Consider the following 18,850-nt stretch of genomic DNA (forward strand, 5'->3'; position numbering starts at 1 on the left):
GCTCACTCCATATAGCCTCAATCGCCTTAGAAAGTAAAGTCTCTTCTTCTACATACATATGATGAATTGAAAATGGGGGACCCTGATGTAAACAAGACGAAAGTCTTTCTCTGGTCTGCATCCCCTTAACAATTGTATGTATTGAGCTGTACTGTACTGTACCCATTCTGCAATCTGTTAATAAACTTTTCAACCAATCAATCAATAGAATATGTGTAGGGGAAATTGACTCTTCTCATGTGTATACTGCCACCTAGATGTTTTGATTAATTTTGCAAAGTGGTTACTGGTCCCCATCACTCTTTGTGGCAGTAATGCGGACAATTCCAATTAAACTGAATCTCAGATGAGGAAGAAGTGTCTTCTGGGTACAAAACAGGTGGGAGTTTCCTAAATGCGCCTCTAATGGCACGGTAGACGTGGGAACACTTGGCTGTACTGTGTAGATAGGGAGTGCACACTCTATCTCAGGGATAGATAAGATATCTATCTCATCTGCTTTTTCAGTTGGATACTGTTCCATTAGTTACCAAACGTTAAAGCTGAAATATGTAACTCTTTCATGAAGAAATACCACTTCTTTAGCAATCTAAATGACAGAGTTGGGTCAAGTTGGGCTGAACAAGAGTAAACCCACCCAAGAACGATGCATGAAACACAGTGAAAGTGCCCATCTTCTGGTCTGGCATGACCAGTGTTGCGAAATCCGTAAAAGACTATGGTCTCATTTCTATAGCATAAAATGTGTAAAATCTCTAAATGTAAAATAGTGCCCAAAATTACCTTGGTTGAAGAATGTTCTTTTCACGACCACAGTGTACATCTAACATAGCGTGGCTTAAAGGGGAACTATCTTATGATATTATCATAGACTCACATGAATTGTGTAAAATTGCCCAAATAGTGAAAGAACCAAATGTTACCAAATGTTACAGCTAACGCTAGCTACTGTTAATCAAGGTCTTTGCTGACATTTTGTAAAGAAGAATAATGAATGTCATTTTGATTGGACTTAAAAAAACAAAGATATTTAGTCAATACATACAGATGTTCCCTTTGGCCCAAGAGGTCCGGTAGCTCCCTGAGGCCCAGGAGGCCCACGTGGTCCAGGGAAGCCAGGAGCACCAGCAATACCAGCAGCACCCTGGAGACAGACAGAGCATCAATCAATCAATCAAGCAATCAATCAATCAATCAAAAGGAATTGCCTACATCAACATACTGTAGGAATAGCGTACATAAATAATAATACAACATTCATTTTATTGTTGATGAAATCAGTTCTTCTCAAACAAGGACATTGATTGATTAATCATATTTATGTCTGCATCCACTCCATGTCTGCATCCACGCCATACTACCCGGACTGATTCGCTGTGCAGCTTCAAAGTGAGGCACCGAAATCGTGAGGATCCGGGGACAGTGAAAAAGAAGAAATACAAATGGCTAGCAGAACTCTTTCTAGCAGGTTCCATGGCTACATTTTAAGAACCTTAAAAATGGAAATATCCATTATTTAAATCTGTCTCCACATAACTTTTTCTAGTGCCTCATCCCTTCACATTGCTCATATTATGCACATTATGGTCAGATTGTGTAGACATTTTTTAATTAAAATGATAATGCTAGTCTGACCACAGGCATCATCATAAGTGGCTGAAATGACACTGAATCTCATTTTAAGTGTCTGTGTGGCAACAAAAGGTTTAGTGAGACTTTTCTCTCAGTGAGGCATACGCATACATTTATTATAATGTGATAGTGTGTGAGGCTGTAATCTGGCTATTGAGCTAGGACATTAGAAGTTATTATGTGTGATAACCACATTTATACTGTATTACTGCATCATAACAAATTATGAATATCCTCAGTGACGTGGGAAGGGGGGGGGGGGGGGGGGGTGCTGCAGGGGCTGCAGCACCCCCACCTGGCAGGGAGTGTAACTGCAAGGTTGTTTTGGCTTTTATTCCATTGTAATACCGTATCCTACTCAATGTCACAGAGCGGCACTGCAGATTTACCCTACTCTTGGAATTCATTACCAGCCAGATCCTCATAGGGGCGCTGTCTCGATAATGCAGTGTTATTAAATCAGTGTTAAAGTTATGCGTGTAGCCGATGGCCTGGAATAGTTCTTGGGAGTCTTAGTGGTAAGACAGAATTCGCAGTAAAGGAATATATCATCAGCCAATGGACATATGAATCTACCAGATGGCGATCGATAACTTTAATGACCCCAAAGCAAAATGGATATACGGTATTTTTCCAAGGCATATAAACAAAGTAATTTAGAAGCTGTACAGTACCGGGCTGCACGGGCAGAAAAGATCATTGATGCCAAGACGAAACGTTGCATTTTGCTGCATTAACACATTCCCTGCCACTGGTTATATCCATCGATATAGCCAGTCTGCCACCACTCTAAGCCTATGGAGATGTTCACCTTCTTTGCAGGGCTATAACTTTTTAAATTGTATTGCTAAATTGACATTACTATGGCCCATTCAACATCGATTATCTATCGTTCAGGATGTAGGAACGTTATACTTTTTCATTCATAGATTCATACAAAAATACCTTCTAGAATATAAGTATGTTTTTATCGTTTTCTGCAGTAATTCATAGAACGTGAGTTATAGGCATAAACGCATATATAGATGATCAATTGCCGTTTATTCCCGATACACGCTATATTAAAAAATTCAACTGTATATGATCCTATACGTTATGCGTCATCATGCGCGGATGAAAGGGGGGGGGGGGTCGTTTATAATTCTGTGATCGTCAGTAAATGCTTTATGTAGTATGGGTGATATATTGATCAGATCGGTTTGCAGTGAAATGCATAAACAATTGGGCTGAAAATAGCGTCAGCGTCCTCTTACCGTGAGTCAATGAGACTGGCGGTGAAAGATCCCAGGTATAGGACGTCGATCGCCTAGGTCCATTTCCGGTTTGTATGCCGCAATAAATGCCGAAATCATATCGATTATTAAGTTCATAAAACGATCGATATGTACTATAGTGTCTGTCGGGAGCCTTGCAACAATATCTGATGGCCGGATGAATTTAATCGACGCACAGCAGCCATATCCTGTTTACCAGTGTAACTCGCCCGACCATCCACCAGGCTGGTCGTTGTATTGAGCCGTAGGGTCCAGCTGCATCGCCGGAGGTGTATATATGAATTATGAATGCCATGGCGAATTTTTTTTATATTGATCTCAATATCGCTGTACAGAGTGGTCTGGCGGTCAAAGCATGGCGGGCAATAACGTTTTAAAGCGTTTCCGGTGGTGGATGTGTTAAGGTAAGACAATGGTTAATCTATTATTGGATGCCTTCATTTGAACACTTAATTTGCACTATATATTAAAAGAGTGGGGCTCGCCAGCCTCGTGGGTGTGTGTGTATATTGACAAAAAAGGACGAAATTTGCACGCTGCGCGCGTCTTCAGCGCACCCGCCGCCTATGATGATATTATATCACTTATCTCAGCACCCCCAACTCTGACTGACTTCCCGCGCCCCTGAATATCCTTATAGTACTTCATAGACATATCCCTTAAAACAGAAGTAAATTCTTCTAATTAAAATGTTGTTTTTTATTCTGCCACAAAAGATAAATCCTAAAAGATTGTCGCTGGTGATTAGAATACTATGAGAGAGTTTCAGTAACCACCACAGCCCCAATACTATGAAATGTACTACATGGAGTGTTTCAGAGTTAAAAATAACACATTTGTTCACGTTTGACAACAATCATGGATCCTCTGCCCTCTTGACAAACGTACAGTACCTAACCCGGCTTTAAGCAGAATGGAGCCAAGATATTTGAGTGCTATTCTGTATTTTTTACACTCTGATATTGGGTCTTCACTCTTCAGTTACATGGAGTTTTTTAGTGAGACAGGTTCAACCCTGCTTGCTGTTCTGACAAGTGTTACAATTCCGTTTATGCCAGTCTGCATAGACAGTTGAGAAGAGGACACAGGAATTACAATGTCCTTCATTATCTTCTGTCATTTAATATTGTATTTCGTTTTTAAAATAACCTATTCCTGCTGTGCACATTTGCACGCAGCAGGCCAGCATAACCACAAGCGTCTACTGTTGGCTCTACTGAGTTTTAGGACTCCTCAACATTGGTGAATGGAGAGACTTTCATTCATTCAGTCCACTCAAGCGACCGGTGGCCATCTGGTCTAAAGTGTGTTTCTCTAACCTCGAGGCCACGGCTGCCCCCAATATCCACTGTACTGAAGTGAGAGACTAACAAAGACCCGGATTATTAAAAGGGAGTTGAATACTCACAGCTGATCCTTTAGATCCACCGATGCCATCAGTACCGGGGTTACCCTGCAGATAAGGAAGAAACAAAGACAGTGAATACACCATGACGGTCAGAATGTCACATTATACTGTAGCCTGCAAACCACAACTAGGCCAAATGACCATTAAGATTGATTCAACTAAATTTCTTTTTTGTGGGATTGGTTGATCTATAAGTGTAGCACAATGGAACCATTTGGATCATCCCAAAGGTACCGTACAAGCCTCGTCTTCTTGGAGCTTTGAACTACAGGCAGACTAAAGCAATCGTAATTGAATTAAATTCTAAATAATTTATGACTGACCTAGGGAATTATCTGATACAAAGGCATACAATTAAGAAGCTTCATTCTGTTCTTGTTGAAACAATAATGTGCTTTAGCAGAATCGCCCATCAATCAGCCTAAGGATGTTTCTAAAGGTCATTACATACAGTATGCCATTTCCATGTTAATTATTTGCATCTGACCTCATAAAACTAAGGGAAACATTTTCAGGTCTCAGAAGAGATGTCAATAGGCAAAATCAATAACCCAGTCCACTATGAGGAACAAATTATAATAACAGAATGTTACATTAGTATTGGTAAAATGTCTCTACACTACCTCAGAATTACTCGTATGGTTGACCAATATGGATTCCCCCCCCCCAGCCAATACCAATATGATTAGCAGTGAATTAAGGTGGTAGTTTATAGACCGCTAAGACTCTATAGTTTATAGACCACTAAGACTCTAGTTTATAGACCACTAAGACTCTATAGTTTATAGACCGCTATTACTCTATAGTTTATAGACCACTAAGACTCTAGTTTATAGACCACTAAGACTCTAGTTTATAGACCACTAAGACTCTAGTTTATAGACCACTAAGACTCTAGTTTATAGACTACTAAGACTCTAGTTTATAGACCACTAAGACTCTAGTTTATAGACCACTAAGACTCTAGTTTATAGACCACTAAGACTCTAGTTTATAGACCACTAAGACTCTAGTTTATAGACTACTAAGACTCTATAGTTTATAGACCACTAAGACTCTAGTTTATAGACCACTAAGACTCTAGTTTATAGACCACTAAGACTCTATAGTTTATAGACCACTAAGACTCTATAGTTTATAGACCACTAAGACTCTAGTTTATAGACCACTAAAACTCTATAGTTTATAGACCACTAAAACTCTATAGTTTATAGACCACTAAAACTCTATAGTTTATAGACCACTAAAACTCTAGTTTATAGACCACTAAAACTCTAGTTTATAGACCACTAAGACTCTATAGTTTATAGACCACTAAGACTCTAGTTTATAGACCACTAAGACTCTAGTTTATAGACCACTAAGACTCTATAGTTTATAGACCACTAAGACTCTAGTTTATAGACCACTAAGACTCTATAGTTTATAGACCACTAAGACTCTAGTTTATAGACCACTAAGACTCTAGTTTATAGACCACTAAGACTCTAGTTTATAGACCACTAAGACTATAGTTTATAGACCACTAAGACTCTATAGTTTATAGACCACTAAGACTCTATAGTTTATAGACCACTAATACTCTAGTTTATAGACCACTAAGACTCTATAGTTTATAGACCACTAAGACTCTATAGTTTATAGACCAATAATACTCTATAGTTTATAGACCACTAAAACTCTATAGTTTATAGACCACTAAGACTCTAGTTTATAGACCACTAATACTCTATAGTTTATAGACCACTAAGACTCTATAGTTTATAGACCACTAAGACTCTAGTTTATAGACCACTAAGACTCTAGTTTATAGACCACTAAGACTATAGTTTATAGACCACTAAGACTCTAGTTTATAGACCACTAAGACTCTAGTTTATAGACCACTAAGACTCTAGTTTATAGACCACTAAGACTCTAGTTTATAGACCACTAAGACTCTAGTTTATAGACCACTAAAACTCTATAGTTTATAGACCACTAAAACTCTATAGTTTATAGACCACTAAGACTCTATAGTTTATAGACCACTAAGACTCTATAGTTTATAGACCACTAAGACTCTATAGTTTATAGACCACTAAGACTCTAGTTTATAGACCACTAAGACTCTATAGTTTATAGACCACTAAGACTCTAGTTTATAGACCACTAAGACTCTAGTTTATAGACCACTAAGACTTGTTTATAGACCACTAAGACTATAGTTTATAGACCACACTCTAGTTTATAGACCACTAAGACTCTATAGTTTATAGACCACTAAGACTCTAGTTTATAGACCACTAAGACTTGTTTATAGACCACTAAGACTCTAGTTTATAGACCACTAAGACTCTAGTTTATAGACCACTAAGACTCTATAGTTTATAGACCACTAAGACTCTAGTTTATAGACCACTAAGACTCTATAGTTTATAGACCACTAAGACTCTATAGTTTATAGACCACTAAGACTCTATAGTTTATAGACCACTAAAACTCTATAGTTTATAGACCACTAAGACTCTATAGTTTATAGACCACTAAGACTCTATAGTTTATAGACCACTAAGACTCTATAGTTTATAGACCACTAAGACTATAGTTTCTGTATAATACAGCCTTCTATACACTGTAAAAACTGTAAAAAAAACTCTAAATGTCTTGCAGCAACGGTTGCCAAATACTTACTGTCAAATTACAGTAAAATCAAATACATTTACAGATTACAACCTTTATTTAATGGTTAATATTTTTATAAAAAGAAATGTACTGTATTTGTATGGCATTTACACGTAAAGTAGAAAAACAAAAGTAATCTGTAAAATAATACAGTGAATTTCCCTTGATTAAAATTGTTTTTTTTTATAGTCTTTTTGTCCCAGACATGTATTGTCACTCACACCAGCGCCAGAAGGTCCAGGTGATCCAGGGGTACCAGACTCTCCTCGGGGTCCCTGTGCGCCCTCAGGTCCGCGGGCTCCGGTGGGGCCGGCTTCTCCCTAGTGAGCAACAAAGAATAGGAGGGAGGAGTGAGGATCAATAAGCACTTATAATCAGGACAATTGAGTCTGTTGTGAAGTAGTGGCTGCTGGTATCAACTTGTTTATCAACAAGCCTGCAGCCTATAACCTTTTTGGTTTTTGGCTGGGAAATTTAACAGAGTATTACAGTAGATGAGGATAGAAGACATGGAGGAAGAGGAAGAAGCAAAGGCAAAGCATTAAGGAGGACAGGGAGGAATATTTGGGTATTTTCTGTGAAAATGTGTTTTATGTTATGTTGACATTCTCAATGAGATCCATCTTATTCAATACCTTTTTGGTGGTAATTGTAGTAAGTAACATAAAATGATTTTATTTAGTCGTTTTTTTCTCCAAATAAAAAGGTTGTCACTTTTACAGTTACCTCATTTTTACATTATTTGTTTTCAGCCATTCATTTCATGCTTTTCCTGCATGGAAAGGTTTTATTTAAGCAGGATTTAGATATAGCTTTCTAATCTGTCTATCATCAACTTGCATGTTTTGTTTGCATTGACTGTCATACTATTCAGACTATTGGTAGTAGTAATAACATAAAAACGCTACTGTTTTAGTACAAATATCTATTTATTTGTACAGTATTCCATTGTTTTATACAAGCATGACCAAAAATACCTGCAGTAGCGTGAGCTATCCTCTGGGGGCACAAAACTGATAACTAATATAATGAGTTACTTTTACTTCCTTTTAGTTATGTTATGCAGATGTTTTGACAGCTGTATATTGCCCCTGTATGATCCCTGATGTTGATGACCTGTGACGAGTATTGATTCATATTTTTTATATTTTGTAAATAGTTTTGTTGTTTTTATGTCTGCAACCCTGTTAACACTTTCCGTGCCACACACGAGAATACTCGGGTTTATTAATAGGTGGTTGAAAGCCACTCACGAGATTTCTCTGAATTTTTTTTTCTTTTTTTTAGCGATCTGAAATCATATTGCATCACCCGAGCCTACCCGAGTATAGCCGAGCGGCGCCGGCGATCATTGTGGAAAAAAGCGCCCCCTGTCGTCTCCCAGATGACATAAGGGATTTTGGAATGGATGAAAATGAATGGGGAAAAAAATCCGGTACTCCACATTTTCCAGTCCACTGATGTAGCCGGGGTTATCAGAGTTCATTCTGGATCCTCTGAGCCCCGCGGATCATGGAGTTCTACTGTATCGCGTTGGATCCATACACTTATCGATTTTTTCGAATGGTGATCAGGAATTGGAATATACCAGTTGGATACAGTACCATCTGATGTCAGGTAAGGACTCTATGTTATCAGTGTTAGGATAATCAGACTAATTTTGATGAAGTTATAAGCTGTTTTGTGAAATGTCCTCTTTCGGTTTCACTGTAAAAGTCCGAGAGGAAATCAACGGGGCGATTATCCGTGCGCGGCCCGAATGTGCTTGCGTGCACGTATAATATTGATCATCTAGCGTTTATTTGAAAACGATTCATAAAAAGGCCGACGAATATCAACGTTGTGGAATATTCCAGTAAAAGACGATTTTCATAGAATGCTCCAGAATGGGCTGTTTTTTATCTGAAAACGGGTGCTTTTCTAAATGCTCTGAAACGGAAATGACGCGATAAAAAAACAATCTGCCTTGACAGCACTGACTGGAAAATAGTCTTTGATAATGCGATGGGCAGATTAGACACATAGCCATAATTTAAAACATAGATTAGGCGATATTAACGTTAACATTGGCGCCGATGCGGGCGGCTACGTGGCGTAGTGGGCAAGGCACTCGCCACAAAATGCTGGAGACGCTGGGCTCGAACTGACGAAATGTTCCACATTTGCTTTCAGTTTAGCTGGTCGTCCGTACTAATACACATTGGCCGTATTAGGGGGTGGGAAACTGATGGGTGGGGATCGGGCGTTGTGGACAGTGACTCCTACAGGTCGGTTGGTGCGCCTGCGCAGTAGAATCAGGAAGTGTCGGGGGCAGCGTGAGCCTCCCATGCGTTACTCCTCGCCACTGAGAGATCGAGCTGCGCAGGTGAAAAGATGCGACTGCTGTTACCTCAAGTACCGGAGGGCAGTGGCGAATCCTTATGGAAGCCAACGGAAGCCATGCCTCCCTATAAATTCATATCAAATATGAAATATGAAATATGAAAAAAAAAAAAAAAAAAAAAATGTAATATAGTTTACATTCTTTTTCATCTGTGCATCTGTGTTATATTTTTTATTTTTATTTTTTTAATGTCTCCCTCTTCTCCTTCTCACTCCCTCTAACACACTGTCAGACTCACTGTGCTCATTGCAGCTAGTATAGGAGAGAGGCAGTGGGTAAGTCTCTTTCTCCAGGCTTCCAGCATTATAGAGTCCAAATCCGATCCTAGCCAATCAGATTCGAGCTGACTGCCACACCCTAAAAGTTTAAAACGGAGCTGGGAGGAAAACACTCAGCATATTTTCCCCCCTGGAGGCGGGGCACTCAGAAGTTCACGTTTCCACCTGACTACCTAACGTGACATCCCATTAGTAGTATAAAACTGTCTGGCGTCACTCAGTCTAGTAGTCTACTACAAACATGTCTGAACATCATCCCCTCGCGGAATTGATTGAAAATGTTATTAACAGAGCGGGCACGTTCGAATCCTCTATTAGTGTATCTAACATTTAGCACTTTAATAGCAACTTATTTTCGCCGGCGGGACATTTACTGAGAACCAGCAGAGCACACCACTGTGGATATTATGATTTAACAAATCTATCTGGCAAGAGGAGGACCACATTATTGACCAGGTAAGCACTGAGCAGCCTGACTGACTAACTAACGTTATCAGGCAAGCTTGTATACCCTTTCATGACTGCAATGCAAGCCAGGGGCTGGAATACGCAGTCACTTATTCCTCCGTAGTAGCCAGGTTAATGTGCACCATCAAGCACTGCTTAAAAGCTAGCGGTGGGTCCAAAATATATCGGATATAAATGTCAAAGGTACCCAGCGTTCCATTAGGGTTTCACACACAGATGCGGCGGGGTTTGAAAGCTCGCCGTTGCTAATAAACATTTTAAATCATTTTTATAAACGAGTAAAACTGAGGCTGAAATTGCTGCTTCCGCATTTTACAGTAGGAGCGCTCTGATGGCTGGGCGCGCCGCGCAACAGACACTTGAATGAATGAATGAATGAATGAATGAATGAAAACTTTATTTAACAGATTGCAGAATGGGTACAATACAGTACGGCTCAATACACACAATTGTTAAGGGGATGCAGACCAGAGAAATACGTTTGTCTTGTCACGTTTGTCTAATAGACAGTAATATTCTCTCCCGGCCGTATGTATATTTCTCTCCCACCCACCCACCCCCTCCTAATGTACAGTCCCCTCCCCATCATATGTATATACTCTGTCAGGATCTATGGGTAACAGTACTGTATATTTGATGTCATGATGTCTTGTATGTCATAAATGTCACTATGAATTGAAAATGGGGGACCCTGATGTAAACAAGACAAACGTCTTTCTCTGGTCTGCATCCCCTTATACAATTGTGTGTATTGAGCCGTACTGTATTGTACCCATTCTGCAATCTGTTAAGAAAGTTTGACTGGCCGCCGAGCCATACTGTAGTGTACATGGTGACTGCTTGACTTAAAAAAATAAAAATAAAAAATTAATTAATAAAAATATTTAATAATTTTTTTTTTATAGTTTTTTTGGCTTCCCCTGTTATTTTACCCACGCGACGCCACTGCCGGAGGGGACTTGTGCTATGTATGACTTAGTCCACATTGCAGCCGGCTTGTGGGAGGCAAGAAACAGCGTCCGTGACAGGGGAGGGTTGAATTGGATGATACGAAATTGGGATGGGAGAAAATATAGAAAAATGGGAGAAAAAGTGGATAAAAAAAAAAAAAAAAAAAAAAAAAAACATTGGCGCCGATGGTGGCATTCAGCGGGTAAAAAGGAAAACCCGGCGTGGCGCTCAAAGTGTTAATAATTGCGTTGCTGCCTGTCTTCGCCAGCACTGGTTTCCTGGTTAAATAAGTAAAATAAATAAAATGTTTGTATCATAACTATTTACTTTCAACACTGTAACATAAGAAATTAGTTCCAAAAGAACTACAACTGTGACGTGCTGTGTGGTCAGGGGGAAAACGTTGGCATTGAGGTGTATCAATAAAACATCCAATGCAATTGGTAAAATGTGTTTTCCTACAGGCCAAATGCATATTAAGTTCATTAACAAGCTTTTAACATTTTAGTGGCAAACCAATGAAATTAGAGTTGAGTGTTTACAAAAATGGTTGCAATTGAACAAGAGAAATACTCAATTAGCTGGCCTTGTAATAAAACTATTTTATTAGGGTCTGTCTCAAAACTATACTAGTCAGAGCCAAACATATAATGGGTTGCAGACCTTCTGGCCCAATAAATGTGTGGGCCAGTGCTCACAGAGTAAATATTATGGGATTTAGCTCCGCCCCTTTATGGGCATCAGCCAAAGACTGCGTGGAGCTGTGAGGTCACAGCCTTTTCAGCGTGTTGGTGAATGGAATTCCTTTGCCATTGCCATAGTATTTTATACAGCACGACTCAATGGTGTGACGTAATAGAGTTTGTATGTGTTTGCAAGGGCTGAGCTGTAGTCAGCAAATTCCTTCCCCCGTCCGTCCGTCAGCTTGGCTAATGCATCATGGACGGTGACAGCTAACTAATAAAGAGAGCATTTGGGGACATTGAGGTATTCTTTCACTGGCATTTCTTTATAGAATGGAATGTTTATAGAGCGTGTCAGGAGGACAGTCCAGGAAGTGAACCCAGGAACATTTGAATGGGGTTTTGCCGCCGGATATGTATTTTCACTTCTTCTTTTTATGTTTGCTTGAAATGCAAACCATTTGATTCCTAAGGTGGTTGTACTCATCCGGCAGGTGACAGTTGTAGTTTGTGCCATGATTCCAAATGTGATGATATAGTTAGGGCTTGTGAAGCCTATTGAGACATGTAATGTGATTCTGAGGCTATACAAATACATTTTACTTGACTTGAGTTCATCTGAATGTATTTTTTTACATTCTGAAGAGCTACACAAAATGCAACCTTTGTCGTTTTAAATGAGGGCCTGCTAGATGAATATAACCACCTTGGGATTCAAATGGTTTGCATTTTAAGCAAAACCCCATTTCAACAGAGTCTGTTCCTGGGTCCACTCCCTGGACTGTCCTAGCGTGCTCTATTTAGTTTAGGTGAAGAGATTTAAAAACAAAGGAGATGTTTCCTCCATGTAATCTTTTGGTCGCTGGATAAATCCTCCAGACAAGGCCACTTCTGCCGGAGGAGACTAGATATGGGCAGACAACAAGTTAACAGGCAGACTTCACCTAAACACACTGTTTATAGGTTTCTGCAGGTAGCACTCAACATATCACAGGATCAAGATTTAAGGGTTTTCCCCAGGGACACACTGTTATCTTCAATCTACACACACGCGCGCGCGTGCACGCACGCACACACACACACACACACACACACACACTCAATTATGCACACAAACACACAGACACACAATTATGCACACACACGCACGCACCATCCTGAGCTTTGTTTGCAGCAGTTACGTGGAGGCATTCTTAAAGAGGGACTGGATTCCTTAAACACTGCTGAGACTCTCAGATTTAATTCCTAAGCGATTTCCCCGAGAGGAGGCTGGAAGAGAACGAAACCACCTCAGGCACCGACACAGTCTGTCTGCCATACAGGAGGAATCAATCAGTCCAGAGAGAGAGGGAGAGGGAGAGCGAGAGCGAGAGAGTGGGCAGAGAGACGGAGAGAGTAGAGAGAGAGAGAGAAACCCTCCTCTCTAATTTTCCACCAGATGGAGGCTTTTAAAGACCTCTCTCGAGTGCAGCTCCTCCAGTTACACTGGCTCTTCAACTTGTCCCACAAAGTGCTCTCTGAGCTACAGTACTACAGTATAGTACACCACAGTGGTGCCAACCAGACCATTCTGTGGAGTGTTTTTCTGTGGGTGTGTGCGTGTGTGTGTGTGTGTGGAGGGTTGCTAATTGATCATATCTAAATATATTTAGTAATTGTAATTCCAGCTTTGGTCTTTATATTTTCAAAACACATCACTAAATTCCTAAAAGCTTTTCAGAAATATAAGGTTTTCATCTGACTTGGTCACCTGTCATACAGTTGATTTGAGGTGGGTTTGTGGATGTGCAACAATGGTCCACCTAGATGTCTTTTTATGTCTATTGTTAGCTTATAAGTATAAGGAGAGGATTGTATAAGCAGAGAAGAAAATTGTATAAACAGAGAAGAAAATAGTATAAACGAGAAGAAAATAGTATAAACAGAGAAGAAAATAGAAAAAGAGTGAGAAAGTGAGTAAGACAGGAGAGAGAGAGAGAAATGAGGAAGAATGGAGACAGATAGACACACACACACACACACACACACACACACACACACACACACACACACACACACACACACACACACACACACACACACACACACACACACACACACACACACACACACACACACACACACACACACACACACACACACACCACACACACACACACACACACACACACACACACACACACACACACACACACAACACACACACACACACACATTCTGTGACAGATTCACAGATAGCCAGCCAGACAGACAGTATATAGACAGACAGACAGACAGACAGACAGACAGACAGACAGACAGACAGACAGACAGACAGACAGACAGACAGACATACAGACAGACAGACAGACAGACAGTAAAGGAGAGGAGGAAGGGAGAGAGAGAGAGAGAGAGAGAGAGAGAGAGAGAGAGAGAGAGAGAGAGAGAGAGAGAGAGAGAGAGAGAGAGAGAGAGAGAGAGAGAGAGAGAGAGAGAGAGAGAGAGAGAGAGAGAGAGAGCTGTAACTTACCTTAGTACCAGGAGAGCCAGGGAAGCTGGGGCTCCAGCGGGACCAACAGGGCCCTACAGAGAGAGAGAGGACAGGCGTTCAGCTCAGGCTGTGATCAAACACACTGAGGACAATGGTGCTTTCAAACAACGGCCCAAGAAGGTGTAAAAAAGAGGGTTTGGACAACATGGTTAAAACTGCTTGCTCTGATGAGGTTTTCAAATGCAAAACACAAGTGCCTTTTATTTATTTGCAACTAACAAACAAACAAACCAACAAGAAGGAGGGAGGGCTGTTGGGCGAGTGAGAGAATGGGAGGAGGATGTCAAGGATAAACCGAGGGAGGTGGAGTGGGGAGAGAGGGAGGTGGACTGGGGAGAGAGAGAGGTGGAGTGGGGGAGAGAGGGAGGTGGACTGGGGGAGAGAGGGAGGTGGAGTGGGGGAGAGAGGGAGGTGGACTGGGGGAGAGAGGGAGGGGAAGGAAGAGAGGGTTGGTGGAGGTGAAGGTGGGGGAGGGGAAGGGTGGGTGGGTGAGGAAGAGAGGGGAGACACTGTGGGAGGGAGGATTATGGAGGAGAGATGAGGTGTAAGGCTGAATTGAAACCAGCTTCCAGGTAACAGGAAACGTATCTAGAGCTAAACCAGCTTCCAAGTAACAGGAAACAGGAGTGGGTTTGTTGCAGTATGTTGATTCAATGATACAAAGCTTAAATGTATTCAATGCGCATGGCAGCAGTTCAATGTCGCTGCACATGTTAGTGGGTCTTAAGGCCTTGTTTGTATATCTTTACTCCCATTCAAAATCTCCACCGTACAGCTCAAGGACAAACCTGTGTTTGCCTTGTGTTTACCGAGAGGAAGGCAAACTAAGTCAAGAAGAACTCCATGAAAACAAAATGAACTGACTGAAATAAGTCTTTTGAAAGTATAAATTTGTCTTAAACGACAAGGCTAACGTAATTTTTTCTTATTGTCAACATTACCTACGAAAAGATCAAAACCTACAACGTATTTCTCCTACTTACAAGTATGGACCATCTAGCCAACACCAGATATATCGCTCATATCTAGAAGTCATAGGACTCCATTGGTGTCAAAAGGTGTGTTAAAAACAAGTCACAGATCTGTACTGTTAGCATAATTCATCGCTGCGATGAATATGGGCATTGTACTTTATCCTGGACATGAGTGTATTGCACAATGTGCATGCTCGGGGAAAACACTGTTCTGTTTACTATTGTAGACTGATAGTTTTGTAATAACTACAATGCCAATGTTTTTCAGAATCATACATTATGATATTTACAGGTGTAATATGTGCTTGTGAGCTATATTTAGCATATAGTGTACCGTATGCCTTCCTGGTCGAGAAATCGGACAGATATTGAGGATCTAAAATGTTTTGGTTTTGGTCTTTTCATAGGCTATGTTGATAATAAGAACACTTTTGAATTACACTAGCCTTATAGTAAGTTAAGAGGTATACGTTCTGATACCGCATGGCCACAAGAGTACATTCAACAGTATTCCTATCTCTAGAGTAGAGCTACTGTATACAAGAAAGCTACTGTACACAACAACATGAAATAAAGATTCATACACGGTGGCGATACTTACAGGGTGGACCAGCAGGACCGGGCAGACCATCGTTCCACGAGCACCCTGGGGAACAGAGAACACAATGCAATGTCAGACTCAGCACACAGCGGACCCTTGGCTGCTAGGTCTAATTGTATTGAACATGACAAGGCAAATATTGTGTGGCTATAGTTGGACACAAACTACTCTTATTACTAACTATTTCACATGATTCCATCAGTATATATGGGTAGATAGGGGATATTGTAGTAGAGCTGACATGGTTAAAAGAATAGCACAGCCACATTCATAGTTACACTGTTAGATTACTGTCATACATGTTTACTTATCTGCTATTAAGAGAACCGAATCCTGACAGAGAGAGATCTAACCCATCTACCTCAACCCGGGTCATCAACTAACCTTCAAGTGAGGGTTAGTCCTAGCTCCTAGGGTTGAGTATGAATCCTACTGTACTATTATGTGCTATTCATTCAGCTGCTACTTCTGATATCCTTCTGAACACCACATCTCCAATCATATACATTTATTCATTTAGCTGACGCTTTTATCCAAAGCGACTTACACGTTCTGTACGACAAGTCATCAGAAGGTCACAACTCTATCAGCTGAGTAACAATGTTCATCAAAGTGTTGAGTGCTACAGTGTAGGTTAGTATATTAGGACAAGTGCATGACAGTAAGGTTAGTTAGGGTTAGATTTTTTTTTTATTATTATTATAATTAATTTTATATACAGTATATATATATATATATATATATATATATATATATATGAAGAGGAGTCTAATGATCACACCTATCACACCAAGATAATTCGCTATTGAAGCAGATTTTATTCGGGGGGTTGAGTAGAGTCCATAGACAGATAATGGTGTACTCACAGCTGATCCAGAAGGTCCAGGGCGACCTCTCTCACCGGGCAGACCTCTGGGTCCCTGTTAAGAGGAGGACAGGGGGAGGAAGAATGACCCCATTACATTAGTAAGACAATTTAAATGTCCTATCATGGAAATTGATTTTGTGCATTGCAAGCCTGTATTATGGGGTAGGAAAAAGATGATAAGCTAGTACAGTGGGTCCGATGTCCTCTTGATTTAATACACCACATGTTATAGGCTATTAAACATGTAGCCGATGGTCACAGTCTAAAATCAACAACCTTTGTCATTGTAGGATATAGACTGCAGCGATGTCACTGTATGTTGACAGGTGTCAATCTTGTCCAGGTCTACTCACCATTGGTCGTTGGCGCCGTTCTCTCCGGGGGCACCAGACTCGCCCTGCGAAGGGAAACACATTTACTTCAGTCATTGTTGATTACAGATCGCCTTCAAATGAAAAGTAACCAGTTACTTATTAACGATTTTAAGTTTTAGTTTACAAGTAAGCCATAACGCCTTCCGCTAGAGTAACATTTTGTCCTGTTGTGTCTTATTTCGCAGGCCAGGACAGTGGTACACGAAGCAAGGTGAAACGAGGCAGAATATAGAGGGAGTCTCACCTTAGAGCCAGCAGATCCAGACTCTCCCTTAGACCCATCAAGACCTGGATAGCCCTGCAGAGAGACGGGGGAGAGAGTGAGCACAGAGCCAGGGGACAGAGACGTACCTTATTGTGTCTGCAAACAAACAATTCATCAGTTATTGAAGATGAAGACACTCACTCTGTGTCCCTTAATGCCGGGCAGACCAGGAGTTCCTGGGAATCCACGAGCTCCCTATAATGTGTGGGACAAGAGAGAGAGAGAGAGAGAGAGAGAGAGAGAGAGAGAGAGAGAGAGAGAGAGAGAGAGAGAAAGAGAGAAGAGAGAGAGAGAGAGAGAGAGAGGGGTTATGGAATTATTGCGTTATCCAAATATATTTTCCTCCACTGACACATGACATCAGGACAGACTTTATCCAGACACACGCTTCTCCCTGCTGGCCTCATGAGGGAGCGGGACACGCTCCAGCTGAACCTGAAACATTACCTTATATAACCTGGGACCATATCATAAATTAAGTTCTGGATAAAACATTGTTCAGTGCTCTTGTTTGTTTCTTCTCAGTATTTCCAGACTACAGATGATTATATTCCCAAAAATACAAGCAAATGTCTTATAGTATTATGTAGTAATAAAGTGATGGATGATCCATTTAAGAATGAAAGCTGCTAAGTAGGGATGCTCGATATTGGCTTTTTACCGATACCGATATTCCGATATTGTCCAACTCTTAATTTCCGATACCGATACCGATATCAACCGATACCGATATATGCAGGGTTTCCCCCAAAAAACGGAATAATTTCAGTAACTATAATTTCACTGGATGCATTCAAAGGCTTTCTAAATGTAGCATTATCTGTGCAAAATATGATCATTAAAAAGTTAAAATTAACATTACATATCTCTTGTTGTTGAATTAAACCAACATGCATACCTTTGACAATAAATAAAATAAGAATGGTTCTTACTTGCTGCCTGGGTAAATAAAGGTTAAATAATGTAAAAAAATATATATATATATTGTTATTTTTTTTTAACCGATACCGATATTTTCCGATATCACATTTTACTGCCGATATCGGCCGATAATATCGGTCGGCCGATAATATGGGACATCCACTGCTAAGAGTTCTGAGCCAACACTGACAGCTAGGTGCTCTGACAAACCATCAAGATGATCAGGAATTCCCTGGTTGACCATATTATGGTTGAATCTGCCTCAAAGGAAGATGCCACTGAAGCTTTTACAATTTGAATTCCTTTGAAAGGCAGGTCTCCCGCTGAACACCATTGAACACATCATTCAGTTTTAGTAAAGAGGAATACTTTCTCATGTCTCATAAAAGCTCCTCGTCAATCTGCAACTTCACACACTGAAACACAGCTCCATACAGAGTGAATAGAGAAATAGGAAAAAGTATAGATTTTGAGGCAGAGCTGTGTTGATATAAAGATGACAAATGATGAGAGCGAAGCAGAAGATGGAATGTACCTGAGGGCCAGTAGGGCCACGCTCTTCGGATTTGCCAGGTT

General features: G+C 40.5%; 1 protein-coding gene across 1 annotated transcript in view; it reads right to left on the reverse strand.

The window, feature by feature from the left end:
* The window catches only part of col2a1b (collagen, type II, alpha 1b), a gene marked incomplete at its 5' end in the record, with an annotated part of 118,471 nt that overhangs the window by 49,079 nt on the left and 50,542 nt on the right, over window positions 1-18,850 (reverse strand). Inside the window, 13 exon segments of the mRNA XM_084315727.1 lie at window positions 1,046-1,144; window positions 4,315-4,359; window positions 7,200-7,298; window positions 14,251-14,276; window positions 14,279-14,303; window positions 15,848-15,882; window positions 15,885-15,891; window positions 16,713-16,766; window positions 17,068-17,078; window positions 17,081-17,111; window positions 17,333-17,386; window positions 17,495-17,548; window positions 18,810-18,848. Coding sequence (XP_084171853.1) covers window positions 1,046-1,144; window positions 4,315-4,359; window positions 7,200-7,298; window positions 14,251-14,276; window positions 14,279-14,303; window positions 15,848-15,882; window positions 15,885-15,891; window positions 16,713-16,766; window positions 17,068-17,078; window positions 17,081-17,111; window positions 17,333-17,386; window positions 17,495-17,548; window positions 18,810-18,848 — 579 coding nt within the window.

Source organism: Notolepis coatsorum (assembly GCF_963971535.1).
Source record: "Notolepis coatsorum genome assembly, chromosome: 6".
Taxonomy (NCBI): domain Eukaryota; kingdom Metazoa; phylum Chordata; class Actinopteri; order Aulopiformes; family Paralepididae; genus Notolepis; species Notolepis coatsorum.